At 38.8% G+C, this 17,171-nt stretch overlaps 1 protein-coding gene across 2 annotated transcripts in view; it reads left to right on the top strand.

The window, feature by feature from the left end:
* The first annotated feature begins 1,841 nt into the window (after positions 1-1,841).
* cmip (c-Maf inducing protein) overlaps positions 1,842-17,171 on the top strand; it is a 215,643-nt gene continuing 200,313 nt past the window's right edge. Inside the window, exon 1 of one of the 2 annotated variants that reach the window (XM_043706666.2) lies at positions 1,842-2,470. In XM_043706666.2, coding sequence (XP_043562601.1) covers positions 2,168-2,470 — 303 coding nt within the window. In that variant the 5' untranslated portion in view covers positions 1,842-2,167. The remainder of the gene's footprint in view (positions 2,471-17,171) is intronic. The other variant, XM_043706667.2, reaches the window with a different exon arrangement.

The raw sequence follows: 17,171 nt of genomic DNA, 5'->3' as shown, positions 1-17,171 counted from the left end.
GAACACAACTGTTGCATTCTCGCAAAATGACCTGTACCATGGCTAAACCCATCATTTGCAACTGGGACACAGAGAACCTCAGCACAAACTTGTTTCTAATCACTATAATCCAATTGTTAAGACATGAGTCTGTCTTGTTAATACCCTGTTGAAAGGAAAGAGAATTAGTGATAGCATCTTTTCATTCCTCCGAGAAAGGGAAAGAAACCGAATTGTAATCTATCAGTAGTTATAATCTAGAAGTGGAAATAATGGAAAACTATAACTAAATTTAAGATCAACCACTTGGAAAGATTTAATGATGTTCTATTCCCCGATGTACTTATGTAAGCTATGATTGTCTGGTTAGTAGGCAATATAATACTTTTCACTGTGTCTCAGTTTGTGACAACAATAAATCATATCAAATTAAAATCAAGATGTGACAACTGATTTATTTATTTTACAGCATCATTGTCTTCATGGTTAGAAGTGAAGTTTGACGTTTTTAACAAATATGGATTGATTTGACGGCTCCTCTTATTGTGAAGAGGAGGAAGAGCAGTGGCAAAATACTTACAAAACATTTTTGAAATCTGAAAAAAAAGGAAATGTTGGCGAAACTCATCGGTGGAGAGAGGAACAGAGTTAACGTTTTCAGTCCAAAATGACTCGGAAGAATTCGTACTGGATTGGAAACATTAATCCTGGAAACATTAATTCTGTTGCTCTCTCCACAGATGCTACCAAACCTGCTGAAGTGCAGCAGCAGCGCTATGTATATTTTTATATTAGAACAAACAGATAGTTGTGTGTAAAAATCTAATGTTGATCATTTGCCAATTATTTATAACAAGGTTTCAAAAGTCCCATTTTGATAAAGCAGAAATTTTCAAATGGTAGACTAATATGAATCCAAAGACGGCACAGCTCCCTCTAGTGGGACATTCAGGCTTCCTGTATCTATTCGGATACAATATGTAGATAGTCGTGTTGCACGCTTTTCTCGTTAACAATTGATTGTCATGGCGACATCGGTCGTTTTAAATGTCATTACTCCTTCCTCGGGGCACTGAGTTGTTGGCATTCCAGTTAGTCACTCTCTAGTGTGATTTCAAAAGATGCAGAAATTCATTTTTGATTTCCACGGTGAAACACCTTAAAATGGTGGATTTTCTCTGCTTTGTGTTGCAAGCTCATTTTTCGCAACAATTGGACTTGCACGCCTACAGTATCCGGTAACAATGCAAACAGCGTCTGTTGGCTGCTATTGAAACTTCACTGCTGAATCAAAGAGCCAAAGCAGATGTCACTGCATTTTAAAAAAATGAACAGAGGGGGGAAAAATGGTGGGACTCAATGCCTTTAAAAGAGACAACTGTTCATAACCATGTGCACTGAAGGTGTGGGTGTGATAACAACCAGTCCCAGTCATTAGTGCTAGGGGTCATTGTCACGCCAGATGAAAAGGGCGTTAAAATGTGTGCGTTGGGAGGAAGGTTAAATATCGATTCTGCTTCGATCAGAAGAAGTCTTCACAAAAGGATCACTGCCCATTAATATCAAGGGTGGAGCTCGACTTGCTTTGTTCTCTTCCCCCTCTGGCGCTGACAATATGAACGGAGCTGTTTATATTGATTAAGTTGCTGTGTAAAAAAAACAAAAACGACAGATTTTTTAAAAAATACAAGGGATGGGGAGGAGAAAGAAATGCGCTTCTTAAAATGGTGGTATTTGTCGCCTCTGAATCTATCCCTTTAAAACCACGCAATGCATCCGCTCTGGTCAGTTTCACCAAGTCTATTGACGTCAGTGAAGAGCCACATGATCAGGCAGAAACCAACCAGACGGGGAAGAGTTTCTGCGATGTTCATTGCTCTGCTTCTTGGAGTTACATTATCCCCACTCAATTAACCACCAGAATCGTGACGTTTCAGCCTTTGTCTCTCTTTCTGTTTTGGGAATATCTGCTCCGCTTCGGTTCAGAGAGGTTTTGCTTGACCATTTGTTTGGGGGTGGGGGGGGAGGTTACACCATGGCTTTCTTTCCCAGAACCCAGACCTAGGACCAGAGGAGGAAGGAGCTACTGAAAAGAGGGGGATCGTGTTGTTGGCTGTGGAGGACGGCGCCTCTCGCTTGGTCTCCCGGTGGTTGGGGTGGTCGACTGGGAGTGCTCGGGGTGACTGCTATGGATTTGAACAGCAGTGGCGGAGGAGGAGGAGGCGATCACACGCAGGGCTCCGAGGAGAGGTCCTGCCTGCTAGCCGAGACCTCCGCTTCGGATCTGAACAGACTGGGAGCAGCGCCCTGCAGGCGGGCTACTTACTGTACTAATGGCATGAGGTACAAACTGCTGCAGGAAGGGGATATACAGGTGTGTGTGATCAGGCATCCCAGGACATTTCTCAGCAAAATCCTCACATCCAAATTCTTGCGGAGATGGGAGCCCCACCATCTGACCCTGGCTGATAATAGCCTGGCTTCCGCCACGGTAAGTGTCGATAGCATATACTGTATACTGTTCCCTATGATGATGGCAGCTGACAAGACAAATACATTGAAAGTGTCCAACTGCAGAATCAAAGGGGACTCTGTCTTGTCAGTGACATTCTTAGTTAAGAAGATTAGCCATGAGTGTTATTTGATTAAAATCAACGTTGTACAATTAATGCGCAGGAAACACAAGGACATTCGTGATGACAAAATGCAAAACCAAACCAATTTTCATTGGGTGTCCGTGACCTTGCTTCATTCATATGTTTTAACCTTGATGATTGTGTCCAGGTTTTCCTTTCATTCACTTTTTTTTTGTTAAAAACGAATATTTGAGCTATTTCAAATCCGAGCACGAGTTTCCAAACGTTAAATGGCTGTCCTCTGATATTGGGATCAAACACCTGGGATTCCAGATCGCTACCCGTGGCGGTAAAAGACGGGTCCAGTGTCGTGTCGAAAATGTTACAGATTGCATGCAATTTAAATCTGTTTCCCCACCCCATCCTTCACAAATGAAAAGAGAAAGTAAATATGTTGAGCTGGGTATTTCGATCTGAACGTGAAGATGGTCTAACGCAATCCAATGTGTTACTGTATCGAATTCAATGTTGCTGTTTCCCCCATTGACACCCAAGTTGTGATTTGATGGCAACGTGTGAGCTCACTCCAAAATAGTTTGCCCACCACAGGAGAGGGAGGCGATTCCTGTTGTTACTGATGGACAATGAGCTGGGAAATTGGCGTGGAGGGCAGTGCTGTTTGCTGTGTATTTATTGGATCCAGGTTTGAGGGAGCAAGGGAAAGGAGTGTGGGTGTTATTTCCAATAGATACATCCGGGAGCGCGCTCGCTTGCTCGCTCTCGTTCGGCTGAGCGTCTTTGTGTTTCATTTTTAGTTTGGAACGATACATTTGTAAATTTAGCGTTTTGTTTTTATTAAGGGGCTGTGAGAGTAATTGATGGCCAACTCATTTTCTGAGCAAGTCTCCTTCAGCTCGGAAACATTTCGGGGATGTATCTCCCAGTGTTGTTTAGGACCGTTTGGAAGTGAACATGCTGTATTTCAGCAGATGGGTGAGCGGGCAAGCCTGTGAAGAGATGAGGGGGCTCATTTCCAGCATCTTTCGTTACCTTCTCCAACTGATTAGTGTTGGGAAGCAAAACGATGGAATTCTTGATACTAACAGGTCACATTGTAACCAAAATAAGCCTCAAGAAACCTAGAGAGGATACAATTTGTAATTTCAAGCTGTTACCGTCATTCCTCGCTTCAGTTCTTTCATGCATAGACATGACAGCACAGCGGCCAGTGGCAATTATTGGGCAAAATGAAGGGTTTTTCTTTGACGCGTTTGTTTCCGATGGAGCAGGTCTTTCTGCTTTAGTGACGGTTGGGGGGGGGGGGTGGATTCTCGAGCTTTCGGAAGCGCACGCAGATTAGTGTGCAGTTCATACCCTGAAGTAAATCCCAGTGGTTAATATTACACATTCAGTTCCTGCAGCTGCCTTTTCGGATCGATCATGTTCCAGCCGCATTGCTGTAGCTTTCCCAGTCTTGCCAAGAGCCCGATACTTATACACCACAATTAACACACAGACACACACAGAGAGCTATTGAACGGGGCAAAGGGAAGAGGAAGTAAAGTAGTTCCACAAAACGTCCAGTTTATTCCGTTCAGTCACGTTTCCTTCAACTCCTTTTTGTTTTGGAATATAAAGATAAATAACTCCATGGTCATGAAACGTTTCAGTTTGGCGTATTTCTTTTTAATATTAAACGTTCCGTACCAGGTGAAACGAGTTACTTAATACCGGGACATCATCTACACCGGTTTCAAGATGACAGCCAAACATTTATTGTTGCAAACCCACACAGTTTTCTTCGAAGTACAATCTCGAAGATGGTCAAATATCAACGCTCAGATCAAATCCGCTAATTAAATAAAAACGAGAATGACACTGTTGAAGCTCCATATACCAGTCAAGGGATTTCACCCAGCTTGCCGTGTGAACAACATGCTTCACTCGGATCAGATAAAGGTTGCGATTAGGAATTGTATCACTCCAGCGAGAGCGCTATCTGCTCCCATACATATATTTTTAAAAGACCAAATTTGACAAATCAAATACCACTTGTTATAAATTGAAATCTTTTTCTAAACTGACTACCCAGTTTCAAATTTGTATTGGCATGTGCGTACTTTTATTTACTGTCAAATTGATATTTTAACGAATGATTAATACTGGGACAGAAATAAAACCCTGTCTCGGTACTTGCTGAACTCTACTGGACTTCAAGCCATTTTAACATCTCATCCCTGATTCCTAGCTCACCGTATGATCTTTATACTGAGCCCCATTAGCAATTATAAGTAGTTAGAATTTAAATAAGAATAAAATAAGCAATTGGGTTGCTTCCGGAGATCTCGACATAATGGTGCTTCAATTGATGCTTTATACACTCTGTACTATGACACGGGTTCATTTTTATTGGTGGTCTCATGGAATTGTTGACGAGGTCTTTTTTATCAAACGAGTGGTAATGGACGTTGCACATTTGACACAGTTCCTAGAAGACTCTTATCCCAGTGAAAAATTAACTGTTTATCTCTCCATAGATGATGCCAAACCTGCTGAGTTTTCCCAGCACTTTGTATTTATTTCATATTTCCAGCATTATTTTGTTTTTATCTAATGCAAAAGAGTTGACCAAACAGTGCCTGAACTAAAAGCATATATAAACAATTTTTAGATATAGGTTTAAACAGTTTCTAACTCGCCCCAGTTTGATTTGATGAACAATAGCAGAAAATAATTCTCATTAACCAGACAATGAAACGTATCTATACAGGACTGATCATTGTATTCAAACAGCTTCAAATCTATGAGGCAATAAGGGAATTCTGCAGGCATTGCTGTTCTCTCACAAAGTAACAGCTACTCATCCTATTTCCATCATAACCATTGGTTCATCATGTTAGTATATATAGGTTGTCATTGACTGGAAAAATCTCATCAACAATTTAGAATTTGGCTGTCAGGATAGGGCCCTATCTTAGTGTCTGACCTTATTCTGAGTGATAAAACACATTGAATTTATAGTACAAAATAAAAGTTCTTGTATGAAACACTAGAACGTATTGTTTCACTTTTCTGTAATTTACTCTCAATATTTCTGAAATCAGTTAGCGCTAAGATGGGATATACATTGCTTGTAACAATGCTCTAACCTATCTTCTGTCTCTTGGGTTACCTTAACCTCAAATCCCTTTACCATATGTGTCTGGAGTTGTTTTCATTCTTGCGGAAAGTTGAATTAAATAGAGATTAAAATCATTAGCAGTTGTGAAAAAAATTAAGTGGCTTGAATAAAAACATTTTTTGAAAAAGTGAAGTGAAATTAAGCTATGGCCCATAAATACACTTTTGTTAGTTTCTGGTTGCTGTACAAATCTTGACAAAGCAATCTGACTTATTGTGATGTCAATTTTTATCTTGATTTAACTTTTTAATAAAGTCTACCAAACAAAATATCACAAAATATCGCAAACCTATTTACTAACTACTAGTTAATAGTAATTGGCGAATGAAAAGTGCATAATTGTAAGTTCTTAATTTGTCCTAGTGGTTGCAGTAAACATGATTTACCACATTGTAATTCACACACCAAACATTCTTTGGCTTATTCTGGTGGAGGCTTCTATTATTAACTTAAGACTCCATGAGTCTAAGACATAATTTGTCAAATAGTTCCAAATTTTCAGAATGTGCAACCTTTCATTTCCCTTTTTTGATAGGAAGAATAACAAGAACAGATGCTGCTTAGAAAATGTGTTTAAATGGGTTAAAGCAGCAAAGAAACCCAGAGCTTCCAAATCACTAGAATTAGTTAATAAGAAAATAGGGGACCAAGTATTCAGGTTCTTTTCCAGAGATCTGTAATTCAGGAACCGAAGTAATGTTAATGTGCATAGAACCTTTATTAGACCACACTTGGAGTATTGTGCACAGGTCAGGTTTCAATCTTATCAAAAAGATGTAGAGTTACTTGTGAAGGTGCCAAAAAAATCACAAGGATGATAGCAAAACTGCAAGGTTACAGTTATCAGGCAAGATTGAAGAGGCTGGGATTCTTTGGAAATGTGAAGGCTAATGGGTAACATGTTTGAGGTATTTAAGTTAAGGCACATGTTGATAAGGGAGATTTGGAAAAGATGTTTCTACATTTGGAAAAGACAGAGTCCCATTCATTAAAGATAATCACTCGGATCCAATAGGAATTCAGAAGACATTTCAAGAGACCCAGAGAATGGTTAGAATGTAGAACACACAATGCAGGGAGTAGCTGAAGTGAACTGAATGTGTAAAGAGACACTAGCTAAAACTTGAGCATGAAAGAGATATAAGGAAATGCTGATACGAATAAGAGAAGGTTCAGGGGGAGCAGAAATGCAAGCAAGAACTTGTTGGATGAAATACCCTGTTTCTGTGCTGTATGTTAGATGTCATGTTGTTATTAAATAAACCAACTGCTGGCCAGCATCCTTTTTTTAATGCATTGTAAATTGGAAAATTATACATATCCCAGAAGTGATTTATAATTACAATTCATGCTATAAGTAAGCTTCGTTTTAGGCTTTATTTGCAATATGTGACACCTTATGCACTAATTTTAAACAGAAGTTACAATGTGGCAAAAATAATTTAAAATCAGAAATAAATGTTTCATTCCATTTGTACTTTGTATACATGGAACATACTAGGGTGGGTGATAATAAAAAAATGTCACTGAAGCGTATGAGATACCTGTGATTTTTATTTTTCCTAGCTGCCTTTTTTAACAACCAACATCTAAATTTAGAATGTCATTTAAAACAAAACATGCATGTTTTTGTGGTAATTGTGTAGCAAGCTTGTATAGGTGTATGAGAAATATCAGTGCTAATTTGTTAGTGCCAACCATACCGGTTGCTGGTGGAAGAGAATACTCTCTTCAAAATAAATCGTGATTAAGATTTTGAAGCTATAACAATTGCAGAATTGCTCATTTGAAATTTGCCTTTTTCCACAATAGAAGCAAAAAAGGTAGCATTAGCGGAGGAATGCTTTGTCATTTCAGAAATCTAGTGCCAATATTGACCAGATAGATAAAACTTTCTGATTGTAGCAACATTGTACCTTGGCCCCTTCCGCCAAGGGAGTTTGTTTGTTTATTTCCATGAAATTAAGGGTAAGTCTATTTTGTAGCTACAGCTTCACAGCCACTAGAAATGGATTTACAATTAACAAAGCCAATTTTACATATTACAGTCAAGACATTCAAATCATAATCCTGAGCTGGATTACACGCAACTCCCTAGAGGCAAAAGCACAAAACGCTAAGTTACTGTATCCTGTAGTACCATTACTTGAAATTTAGCTCATTTGTAGAATTGGAAAAAATGATTCCAAGGAAAGAAAAATCTGTAGATCGGAGCTGTTTTCCAATTCCTTGTGATCCCATGTGAGTGTCCGACAATCTGTTTGCAAGCTGCATCACACACCCCGCATTGTTGTAAAAAGAGCTTGTGGAAAGAACTTGTGATTTATGTACATTTACTGAATAAAATTGTCTGAAATGTATTACTCAAGGATATTGTTTAATATCCTGGCTTTGTTAGATCTTTGAAAGATCGTTGCAACAACATCAATCACATTTTTTTTCCCCAGTGGAGACTGAATTGTGCAGACTAGGAAGGTCTTGAGTACAGTTTCTACTCTGAGCATTCTCTCAATTTTAATTGAAATGGCAGGTTGCTGTTGGAAAGGAGCAAACACAAGCCAGAACACCCGCCGAGCATTCCTGACACTTGCTGAACTTTGTGCATGTGTGTGTATGCCTGTTGAAGACAAGATTACATTTTGATGCTGTATTCTGTTCATGGTGAAATAGTCCATTGATGTTTATTGTTCAGTTCCAAGCATGAAGAACTGACATTTAGTTGATGTGCAGAATGCTCGATAATAGTATGTGAGCATCTTCAGCAGGGGAGAAATAAACATGTAATAGTCACTATCTGAAATTGTAAACTGAAGGCCAAATTATAATTAAAGGATAACTGTTAGAAGTGATGAGCTTCTGTGTAATTTCATGTTGTGACCAAATATATAGCAATTAATATATAATATACAAATTACTTATGACCTTTAATTAATAAAATGTACTGTTTTGAAAACTAATGAAAAAAATATGACAAAAAAGCTGGAGTTGCAGAGAATCCATGCATGTTAGCATGCTAATGTTACTACTATAGAGTTTAGAGTGGACAGGTTTTAATAAACAGTGTCTGGGCTTTTGTTTAGACAGGTTATTACACACCAGAGCTAGTAACAATGATATTGAAATCCCCTTTAATTAAATGGAACAGTTTTACTAAATATTGTCTTGGCTTTTATTAGTTTATAGCTTGTCATCAGCAATCTCAAGTCAGGCATTCAGATGTGTTTATATAAACACGTTAGAAATCCCAAAACGCTGAATCCTTTTTAAACACAATTCCTCCGATCTAATATTTGGATCATTTAAAGTGAATCAATGAGTTGACATTTTTGTTGGCTACCTTTTGTACCTTTTACTAGTATTATTAACCACACCAGAATTCCAGCAGCCACAGTCAAACTTTATATTAGTTCAACACTTTCCTTTTCTCTTCCTGAGAAATAACCGCATTGTACTTAACATTGGCCTACTGTGGAAAGCTGTGATCTTAGTTTATTCAATTATGACTATGTGCATAATCTCACGATTTTTTTTCAAAAATGTTTTGTTGTGGAATTCCATCCATTGTATTTTATTCTGGTCTGGTTGTTTTGATAATTAGTTAAACTGTCTGCACTATTTGTATTCCTGAAGGAATACATACTGTGATTACAGTTAAAAATAAAACTAGCCTGATAACAAACAAAAAAAAATCAAGTGTGCTAAATTTAAACTGTCAAAAATCAATGTAAAACCTAGAATTGGTCCCTTTAAAATAATTACTACCCATCATTGTGAATTCCATTTCTGTTATGGGTTGGTCTTTTCAATTTTAATTCTTTCATCATATTTGAGCCAGTGTTGATGTGAGTGTGTAGAAAAGTGTAGTATATCAACTATTAACAAGGACTTTTAAAATTTATTTCTTTTTAGTGTTTGCTATGTTAAAGATGCAATATAGTGGAAATTCTTGATTTTGTGGTGTGGGTCACATTAGCAGCAGTGATCACCAATCTCTAATAAAATATTCAGGTGCTGGTGGACTTTAACTTGGGTAGTAACTGTTTTTCCAACTGAGGGGTTTTCTCAGTGATGCCAGTGAGTATTAAGAATTCAGCAAATACCTGTAATCAGTGACGGGAGTTAGATGTAGGTTAATTTGAATATAGATGGGTAGCTTCCTTACCTTGGAGGATGTGAATGATCGGTTACACTTTTCAAGGATCAAGCAGTTTTTGTGGTTGTCTTTGGTGCCAGTGCTCATGTAGCGGATTTATTTAAAAATGAAATAACCATGGATGCTGGAAATCAGAAACAAAAACAGAAATTGCTGGAAAAACTCAGCAGTTCTGGCAGGATCTGCAGAGAAAATCAGAATTAACGTGTGGATTCAGTGACCCTCGTTCCAAACTCAGTTTTAGCAGCAATTTCTTTTTTGTTTGTAAATAGATTTATTAAATAGATTTTCACAATTTCTCAAAGTAGAATTTGAGTTCACAACTTCTTGGTTATTAGCTCAGTATCACGTATGCATAACTTTTTTTGAGCTAATATATTGATTTGGATTGTGTCCAAGTATGTCAGAAAACTGGACTATGTTGGAGACAGGGTTCAATTTAGATTGCTTTGCACAGAGTAGGTACACAGATTTTTCATAATTTTACTGAGTATTTGTACCTATATATGTAATTTTGGTCTCAGAGGAATGACGTGCCTTGAAATATTCAGATACTTTGAATATGCTCTAATCTCCTCAACCTCTGAGAATGACTTGATAATCCCTTCCAAACAAAGACCAAAATTTTATCTGAGACTTTGGCTATAGTCCCAAGCTTTGTAAAGACCTTTCTTGCAATTGGTCTTGCTCAGAGAGTCATTTAGGATTGTAATCAGATTTTGATGTGCAGTAAAAAACAAATTCACTTTTCCATCTTTTAAAAACACTTAAAACATTATAATTGAAAAGAATTATCCTAGCTGAGACATGCATAATACTTGATCTTTCTTTGCAATTTTATAACACCAGTATAAGTCACATTGATATCTGTAAGTTTGTAGCAGAAAACATAAAAGCATTTCAATGCCTGTTGTGCAGGAATCATGGCGAAGGAAGTTGAAACTTCAATATTGAGACTTAAACCAGCAAAATATGAATGTTAGTTCCAAGCTTTCATTGGGACCCAAACTAAAACAGAAATTGCTGGAAAAGCTCAGCAGGCCTGGCAGCATCTGTGAAGAGAAATCGAAGCTAACATTTTGGGTCTGGTAGCCCTTCCTCAGAACTTAGCCTCTGTGAAGAAAAATCAAAGTTACCAGACCTCCTGAGCTTTTCCCGCAACTTCTATTTTTGTTTCTGATTTTCAGCATCTGCAGTTCTTTCAGTTTTTCCTTGGGTCCCAATTGTTTATGTTCACTCATGTTTTATTTATGTTTGAGCGTATGCCAATGAGACTGACTGGAAACTTTGGTATTACATTGGCTTAATGGGTGGTACACCAGCGATAATTTTGGGTGGAAATTCAGACTCTCAGGTCTCCAGGAAATTCTCGACGCAAGATTTTTTGTATCAAGGGACATCAACAGGGAGACGTTTGGCATGTTTTGCAATTTATTTCTGAAGTAATTTGATATCTTCAATGCCATTTTACCTTTTTGTTTTAAATCTTCTTTCAACTTTGACATTTCTATTTCAGAAATTTTGTTTTCATCATGCAAAATAGATTTCAGTTTTCTAATTGAAGATCGAATCTGCTTATATTCTGAAAGTGTGGCTTGCAGTTTTGCTGTTTTGTCGTCAGTAAACTTCTAGTATGGAAGGCAGCAATCAGATTCTTGTTTTGGTACGGAATTCACCATGTGATACAGCAACATATTTATCTGAGCTCGTGTCTGAATCATCCATTCTACTTCCTTTGCATCCGCATTTAACTGGATTAAAATCTTTCTGGGCCACTAGTGCAAAATTAGGTTTCCAGTTGACTGATCAGTTTGTCTCACAGTTTTCCATCCTGTCTCCCAGTCATTTTGCTTTTGAACATGCCTCTTCTTTCAGCATTTACCTGACAACCATCTTTTTTGCCAATGTCAGTGAGTATCAGACTTCCCTGCTTTGATACAAGAAATTTGCAGGCATACACACAGCCTGGGACAGAGGGTGCAGATGGTGCTATTTGCCATGACCCCTGTCTCGGGGAGGGAAGATGTTTGCAGGGCTCTTGCTCGGATTTGGGCAATATTGCCCTATCTGTGACCAATCAGAGCAACGTTGTCCTTGAATGTAAGAGGTGAGGACCAATCCAAAATTCTATTTGACTTCCCATTCCTCCAATCACCGGCTCGTTCTCACCCATGTCTCCCACGAATGGGGGAGAGAACCAGCCTCTGATTGGAAGAGCAGCGGTGAGGCAAGTAGTTGTGGTGAATGACGCACTGGAATTGCTATCAGCCTAGGCCTAGGCTTCTGGGATTGCTGACCCTGGGTCTGGGCTTTATGGGGCTTGCTGTTCGCCAAATCTACAGTACTGCGTGTGACCTGCTGCAGGGAAGGGACAGAGAAAAGGAGGAACTTACTGAGGGAGGGGAGTGAGGCTGCAAGGTGGAGGCTAGAAAGAGTTAGGTGGAGGAAGAGACTGCAAGGGAGAGAGGACAATTTTAAAATAGTTGACAAAGCAGTACTTGATAACTGGGAAATCTTGAAATCACTGGAAATCAATGGAAACATGCTAGCTGTGACCTCAGTGGCCTGTGGAAGGTAATAGCTGTTTTATTTTTGTTTACGAGTGTTCCTCAGTTGCACTGCAAAAAAACCTTTTGTTGTTAACTTCCACTCCCTCCACCACTGATGCTCAACAGCAGCAGTGTGTACGCTCTGCAAGGTGCACTGTAGGAATTCATCCAAGATCACTTCCAAACCAACAACCACTTCCATCTAGAAGGACAAGGGCTGCAGATACACAGGAACACCATGTTCTCCTCCAAGCCACCCACCCTCCTGACCTGGAAATATAACACTATTCAAAATGCTTGGAGGAACCAAAAGGAAATGAAACAAAAGGGGGCACTTTGTTTGATCACACTGACTGGATTTCTCTTTGAAAGTACTGGACTGAATGGCCTCCATCTGCCTCGCACTGTTTTATTGTTGGATCCAAAACACATTACAAATTTGCTTAACATAAGCTCTGGAGGGTTAGAAGTGAATGGGGTGTGGGCAGAAATAAAGAGGACCAGAAACAGAAAAAGCACCAGGCCCATGATTTCCCCTACCATCCTGGGCACACACATTTAGCTTTCTGAGCAATGCCCAGCTGGCATTTGGAACAGAAATAATCAAACACTTGGCAGTGTTTTGAGTGGACAGCTCGTATTTGCTGTAAGTTGTATTTGACTTTCAACATTAATTGGATGTTTCCTTTTTTAAAAAAAAGGTCTCCTTTCATGAACGAATTCCCTACCACATGAATTAGCAGCAACGATGGTCACATTTATGTGATTTATGAGATTTACCAGGATGTTGCCTGGCCTGGAGGGAAGATCGAGGAAAGGCTGAGAGACTTGAACCTGTTCTCATTGGCAAGAAGAAGGCTAAGAGGGGATTTGATAGAGACATACAAGATGATCAGAGGATTAGATCAGGTAGACCGTGAAAGTCTTTTTCCTAGGATGGTGATGTCAGCGTGTACAAAGGCGCATAACTACAAATTGAGGTATGATAGGTTTAAGGCAGATGTCAGAGGCAGGTTCTTTACGCAGAGAGTGGTAAGGGCGTGGAACGCCCTACCTGCTAATGTAGTCAACTCAGCCACATTAGCGAGATTTAAATAATCTTTAGATAAACACATGGATGATTTTGGGAAAGTGTAGGGGGACGAGCTGAGAATAGTTCACAGGTCGGCGCAACATTGAGGGCCGAAGGGTCTGTTCTATGCTGTATTGTTCTATGTTCTATCTGTTTAGCCATTGTACCAACACTGCTAGAAGGAGCTCCTGTCTACCTAAGAACAGAGAGGTCGCCAAATGTTTATTTTCATCAAAGCAATGCGTTTTTTTTAATAGCTGTCATCTACGGGGAATCCTTCCAGTTCTTCTGAATAACTGTTGGAACCGATAAAGCTGTTATAAGAATTGGAAGCTATACAGGAATGACCATTAACTGACCTAGTTAATTGGGAATGCTTGAGACAGGGTTCACATAACCTTAATAGTTTTGATCAATGAATTTGGCAGATCTGCAACCTTTCATGCCATCTGTAGTCCACTATTAATCTGTCTTGTTCAAAGTAACCAACCAAGTGATTATCTATCACTTCTTTCACAAGAACAATTGTTGCAAAATGCATAACTAAACGCAAGATTTTTAGCCAAGGTATACAAGCAAATGAGATCAAGTAGCACTTAGAAAGTCATTGTTTTAGCATCAAAGCATAATCAAACATGACATGACTTGCCCTGCTAAGTCCTGTTGGCATACTTTGAACAGGAACAAGGTTTAAACAGAAATTTCTTGGAAAGCTGTTGAAAATAAGTTGTAACATGACTGATATGTTTGAAAAATATTTTTGTATTATCACAAGAGTGTTGTCATGTGCATGGTTTGCAAGAAACTACAATCGATTATAGCTTGATCGGAGCTTTTGTTTTAAATTTGCGTGCATGTGGCATTGCTGGTTGGCCAGAATTTATTGTCTACCTCTATTTGTCTTTCAGAAGGTGGTGGTGAGCTGCCTTCTTGAATCACTGCTGTCCACATACTGTAGGTAGACCCAATGTGCCCTTAGAGAGAGAATTCCAGGATTTTGACCTAGTTACAGTGAAGGAATGGCAATATATTTCCAAGTTGGGATGGTTAGGAGAGGAACTTGCAGGTGTAGCTGCTGTTCTTGAAAGGTGCTGGCTTAAGGATCTTTAGTGAATTTCTACAGTGCATCTTGTAGATAGTACACACTGCAGCTACTGAATGTCGGTGTTGGAGGGTGTGGATGTAATGCCAATCAAGTGGGCACCTTTGCCCAGGCTAGTGCCAGGCTTCTTGAATGTTGTTGGAGCTACACTCATCCAGGAAAGTGGGGAGTATTCCATCACACTCCTGACTTGTGCTTTGTAAATGATGGACATGCTTTTGGGGAGTCAGGAGGTGAGTTACTCAACACAGCATTTCTAGCCCCTCTCCTGTTGTAGCCACTGTGTTTATATAGCAAGTCCAGATAAGTTCCTGGTTAATGGTAACCCCAAACAGGTTGGTAGTAGCAGATTCTGAGATGGTGGCACCACTGAATGTCAAAGGCTAGAGGTTACCTTGTCTATTTTTAAGAGATAGTCATTGCCTGTCATTTATGTGGCAAGAGTGTTACTTGCCATTGTAGCCCAAACCTAGATATTGTCCAGATTTGCATTTGAACATGGACTGCTTAACTATCTGAAGAGTCATGAATGGTGCTGAACATTGTGCAATCATCGATGAACATACCCACTTCATCCTCATGGTGGAGGAAAGGTAATTGATGAAGCAGCAAAAGATGATTGGGCCTAGGACATTACTCTGAGGAGCATGCCCAGGGTGGTTATAGTGGTGTCTAGGACATCATCATACTCAGAATCATAGCTTATAGACAATGTCAGGCTGTTGCTTGACTAGTCTGTGAGCCAGCTCTCTCAATTTTGGCACTATTCCCCAGAGGTTAATGAGGAAGACTTGGCAGGGTCAATAGGGTTGTTTCTGCTGTTGATTTTACCAAGGCCAAGGTCAATGCCAGGCGATCTGTCCAGTTTCAATTCTTTGTTAGCATTAATCACAACCTGAATGTGTGTGTGTGTGTATTTCCACCCCACTAAGATTTATTTATTGAATGTCCATACAGCATCTGCTTTAAGATCATAAGTGGTCCACTTGAACTATTGAGTCTGCTTTGTATATTGTTAACCACAGCAATTCTATCATTTAAAACTCAATTCCCTGCATTTCATAGCCATTAACGTAATTGGAGAAGGTCTAATTTACAGTCAACAGAATGACAACTAACAAAGTATACATCATCCTTTTAATCACCTTAATGAATATCAAATTGTCGTTGTGATAGTCATATACTGACAGCATTTTGTTTAAAATGTTTTCTCTGGATAGGTTGTTAGCCATTTGCTGAAATTCTGAAATTGTGTCCATTTAGCTCTGGATTTTCTGATGAATGTGACAATCCTTACTGGCCTGTCAGTGCTGAATCAGAAGATTGTTCACCTCCCCTCCAGGAACACAGCCCAGTTTTACTTTGTCTTGTGTCATAACTTAATCCCTTCATCTCAGATATCATCCTGATGAATTGTCGCTGGACTTTGTCCAACAACAGTGTATCACTCCTAAGATGGGGCACAGGAGGCTAAACTCAATCTATTAAACAAGGTCTGATTATAACACTGCTATCACAGCCTTGTTTTATTTCTCTCAAACCCCTTGAAGGAGCTGAGAATTTATTCGACTTTTGCTTATTTTTCAGGCCTGTGAGCTATTCTTTAAAAGGAATATACCTGAATCCATGAAGAATTTCGTTTATATGTTGTGTTGTGCTTCCCAGTTTTGATTATACTTGCATTTCCTATTCTTTCTTTCTCTGTACTTTACAATTTTGCCTAGTCACTTAATCTATTAATATTAATTTGCAAATTTGTGCTCCCTCTCAATTTACCTCTAACCTTTCGTTATTTGTAAATCTAATATGTTCCGAGATAGCATTTTTATAGACGCTACCACTAGCCTCCAGTTGCCAACATGTGGAACCTTTCTCCAACAATTTCGAAAATGTGTGCGTCGAACATCCATTGAACCCCCTCTGTTCATCTTAGTGACTCAAATTATTCTATTTCATTTGTTGCACATAACTTATAATTTGCAAAACCATCCTGATTCTCCCTATTCAGATTACACATTCCTATCTTATTCCAGTGATTTTCCTACTGCTATTGTAAATTGGTTTGGCTCTTCCTTTTTAATGTAAGGTCTTTTTTTTTGTCTTATAATTTGCAAAACCATCCTGATTCTCCCTATTCAGATTACACATTCCTATCTTACTCTGGTGATTTTCCTACTGCTATTGTAAGTGGTTTGGCTCTTCCTTTTTAATGTAAAGTCTTTTTTTTTTGTTTGCTCATGAGATGAGGGTGTCATTGCATTTATTGACAACCCTAACTGTTTTGGAGAAGTTGATGATGAGCTGCAGCATGTATGGAATATTGTGTATTTTATGGTCCCTGGAAAACACAACTGCTTTGGAACAATATAACAAAAGCATCCCAAATGGTTTATATAAGACAATAAGAAATAGGAGCAGGGGTAATGATCTCAGCTTTTATTTTCAATATCATACAACATATATTATGCAGAAAGTATGTTGAAACAATATGGAAAAAGACAAAAAAATGTCACCAATCTGAAAGACAGCTGTTGACACTCTCTGACCTCACTAAATTCC

Source organism: Chiloscyllium plagiosum, unplaced genomic scaffold (genome assembly GCF_037043375.1).
Source record: "Chiloscyllium plagiosum isolate Xiang-an unplaced genomic scaffold, Cpla_swu_hap1 HiC_scaffold_17, whole genome shotgun sequence".
Taxonomy (NCBI): Eukaryota; Metazoa; Chordata; class Chondrichthyes; order Orectolobiformes; family Hemiscylliidae; genus Chiloscyllium; species Chiloscyllium plagiosum.
The sequence above is the reverse complement of the archived record's forward strand: the minus strand, read 5'-3'. Positions and strand labels throughout refer to the sequence as shown.